General features: G+C 47.5%; 1 protein-coding gene across 1 annotated transcript; it reads left to right on the top strand.

The window, feature by feature from the left end:
• Positions 1–437: 437 nt before the first annotated feature.
• Positions 438–2,840, top strand: LOC109287269 (prolactin-releasing peptide receptor-like). Its single transcript, XM_019502204.1, has one exon. The coding sequence runs from the start codon at positions 438–440 to the stop codon at positions 1,494–1,496; it is 1,059 nt and encodes a 352-aa protein (XP_019357749.1). The 3' UTR covers positions 1,497–2,840.
• The last annotated feature ends 31 nt before the right edge of the window (positions 2,841–2,871 follow it).

Raw genomic sequence — 2,871 nt, 5'->3', positions numbered from 1 at the left:
GGAAGGCAACCCCCCCCCCCCCCCCCACACACACACACCCTTGGTACCTATCTGACTGTGGGGTAAAATTTCTTCCTGACCCCAAATATGGCATCAGTCTGACCCTGAGCAGAGGGGTTGAGACCCTTTAGGTAGGAATCTCCTGCTTTGGTCCCAGCAGGAGCATTGGTACAGCCCAGTCAAAGTCTCCCACCTTGGCTGTAGCCAATCCTCAATGCCTCTGAGGAAAGCTTAAAAACACCCTAACACATGGAGTAGAAAGGGGGAATGGGGGCAACCAGCAAAGCCCAGAAGCCTGGGGAATACCATAGTAGTCTTCCTCAATGACTTTCAGTGGGAATTCTTGTTCAGCTCCTGAGGGGAGGGTTCAATTCCCCCTGTTCCCCTCCAGGCAGAGGTGCCACTAATTTCCAACTTTCTATGCCCTTTAGGGAGAGATGACTGACTTCTTGGAAGACTGGGGCTCTGGCTCCATATCCACCAACCAGACCCAGCCTGCACTCACCTCTACCTCCAATGGGACCTTGGTGACTTTCCAGGGTTTGGAGCTGGTGCAGAAGCTGAAGGCACTGATCATCTTGCTGTATACGGCCGTGGTGGTGGTGGGCATGCTGGGGAACTGCTTGCTGGTCCATGTCATTGTGCGGGTGAAGAAGATGCACAATGTCACCAACTTCCTCATTGGGAACCTGGCTCTGTCTGATGTGGCCATGTGCACCACCTGCATTCCACTCACCTTGGCCTATGTCTTTGAGCCCCATGGCTGGATCTTCGGCAGCACCACATGCTACTTTGTCTACTTCATGCAGCCTGTCACTGTCTATGTCTCTGTCTTCACTCTGGCCACCATCGCCATGGACCGGTACATTGTCATTGTCCACCCGCTAAGGCGCCGCATCTCACTACAGCTTACTGCCTACATAGTGCTCTTCATCTGGATACTCTCTGGCTGCTTGGCACTCCCAGCCATGGCCCATACCTACTATGTGGAGCTGAGCCAGCAGGGGATCACCTTGTGTGAGGAGTTCTGGGGGAAGCAGGAGAGCCAGCGGCAGACTTATGCCCTCTGCCTGCTGCTCATTACTTACCTCTGCCCCTTGCTGGCAATCCTGGTCTCCTACACCAAGATCTCCCTCAAGCTTAAGAACAGGGTCATGCCAGGCACTGTCACCCAGAGCCAGGCTGACTGGGACAGAGCCAGGCGCCGGAGGACCTTCTGCCTACTGGTCATGGTGGTGGTGGTCTTTGGGGTGTGTTGGCTGCCTTTGCATACTTTCAACCTCATCCGGGACATCAACATCAATGCCATCGATGCCTATTATTTCAGTCTGGTCCAGCTGCTGTGCCACTGGTTTGCCATGAGCTCTGCCTGCTACAACCCCTTCATCTATGCCTGGCTGCATGATAGCTTCAGGGAGGAGCTAAAGACGTTACTTGTTTGGCAGAGGAAGGTAGCTCCCTACGGACAAAGTGTGACTGTCAGTGTTGTTATCTGACCAGCTGCCCTGAACCTTCTTACAGGGTCTTGGGGTTTCAGTGAGCTACTGAAGGGCATTTGGTTTCTTAAGCTGCAAATGAAAACAGTGAGACATAAGAATCAAGTGCATCCAACCCTGGACAAAGCACACCCTGCCTGACTCTACTTTGAAATCTGTGGTGACCACTCCCATTTAGAGGCCATGGGTCTCTGCAAGGAGTGTACATGAATTGTGTACTCCATAGGCTGTTTCTCTGCAAGCACTGGTCTGGAATAGGGAAGTCTGGGACAGTGCATATGGGAGGCATGAATCCACGTTAAGTTTAGCTCCATAAAAACACATCATAAACATGCATAGAGATTTCCATTGAAAATTAGCAGGAAGTATTTCACTTGAAAGGAGGCAAGGGACATCTCTGCTTCATGTTAGGAAAAAACATCCCCTGAAAGAAGATTCAGCGCATAAGAACACAACCTGCACAACTCTGGTACTTGCTGTGTTAATGCAACTTCTATTGCAGATGCTTGGCACATCTTGGAACTTAGCATATACTAAGAGTAATGAGGCATGTTGATATAGATTTCCAAATGGGAAACAAAAAATAAACAAGAGATGCTAGTGGTCAATATTTTCCCTATTTTGTGGAGCTAGATTCCTTCACAATATTCAGGATTATATTTTGTGTTCCTGGTGTCTCCTTTTAAAAAAAAATTGTACCATTGTGGCTATCACAGCTCAGAAGCTTAGGAAAACCTTGCCATGTGTCAGAAGGTAAAAAAGAAAAGGCCAAGGAAGAAAGGGAACACTGCACTGCTATTCACTTTTGTACCAAACGTTGTCTTCAATGGAATTCCCTTACTGTGGCAGTGGGGGAGGGACAAGCCACCCTATATAAAACTTTTTACAGACTAGTTTCTGCAGATAGATGTACAGTGTGACCCAGATACACAAGGATGGGACACATACTTCATTCTATATATTAGATACCTGACTAGGAACAGTGGAGTAGGGAGTGACAAATGGCATGTACAAGATGAATAGTATGAATACAAGAGCCATTAAAGTGAAGACGTGGCAAAAGCAGAGAGAAATGCTTTTATTTGAGGTTAGCTCATTCTCCCAAGAAGTGTACAGACATACATATAAAGCTTCTCACTAAAGCAGCTTTTCCTCTTGACCAGCTGCTGAAATTACATTGCATCTTACAACCACCCATATCAACAGAGGTCTTGCTCCCCAGTTGTCTAGATTTTTATCAGGTCGTTTTTCACCTTAGTGTCAGATCATCTATGGTGTTGGCTATAATCACCTAGAAAAAAAGGCAGCATGAGGAAATTGTGAATGAATGAATGTGCAAGGGCTTGGAAGATGCAAAAAAAAAAAAAAAAAAAAA

This window comes from Gavialis gangeticus, unplaced genomic scaffold (assembly GCF_001723915.1).
Source record: "Gavialis gangeticus isolate Ggan-Ray unplaced genomic scaffold, GavGan_comp1, whole genome shotgun sequence".
Lineage (NCBI taxonomy): Eukaryota > Metazoa > Chordata > Crocodylia > Gavialidae > Gavialis > Gavialis gangeticus.
Note: the sequence above shows the minus strand (reverse complement) of the source record. Positions and strands in the feature narration are given on the sequence as shown.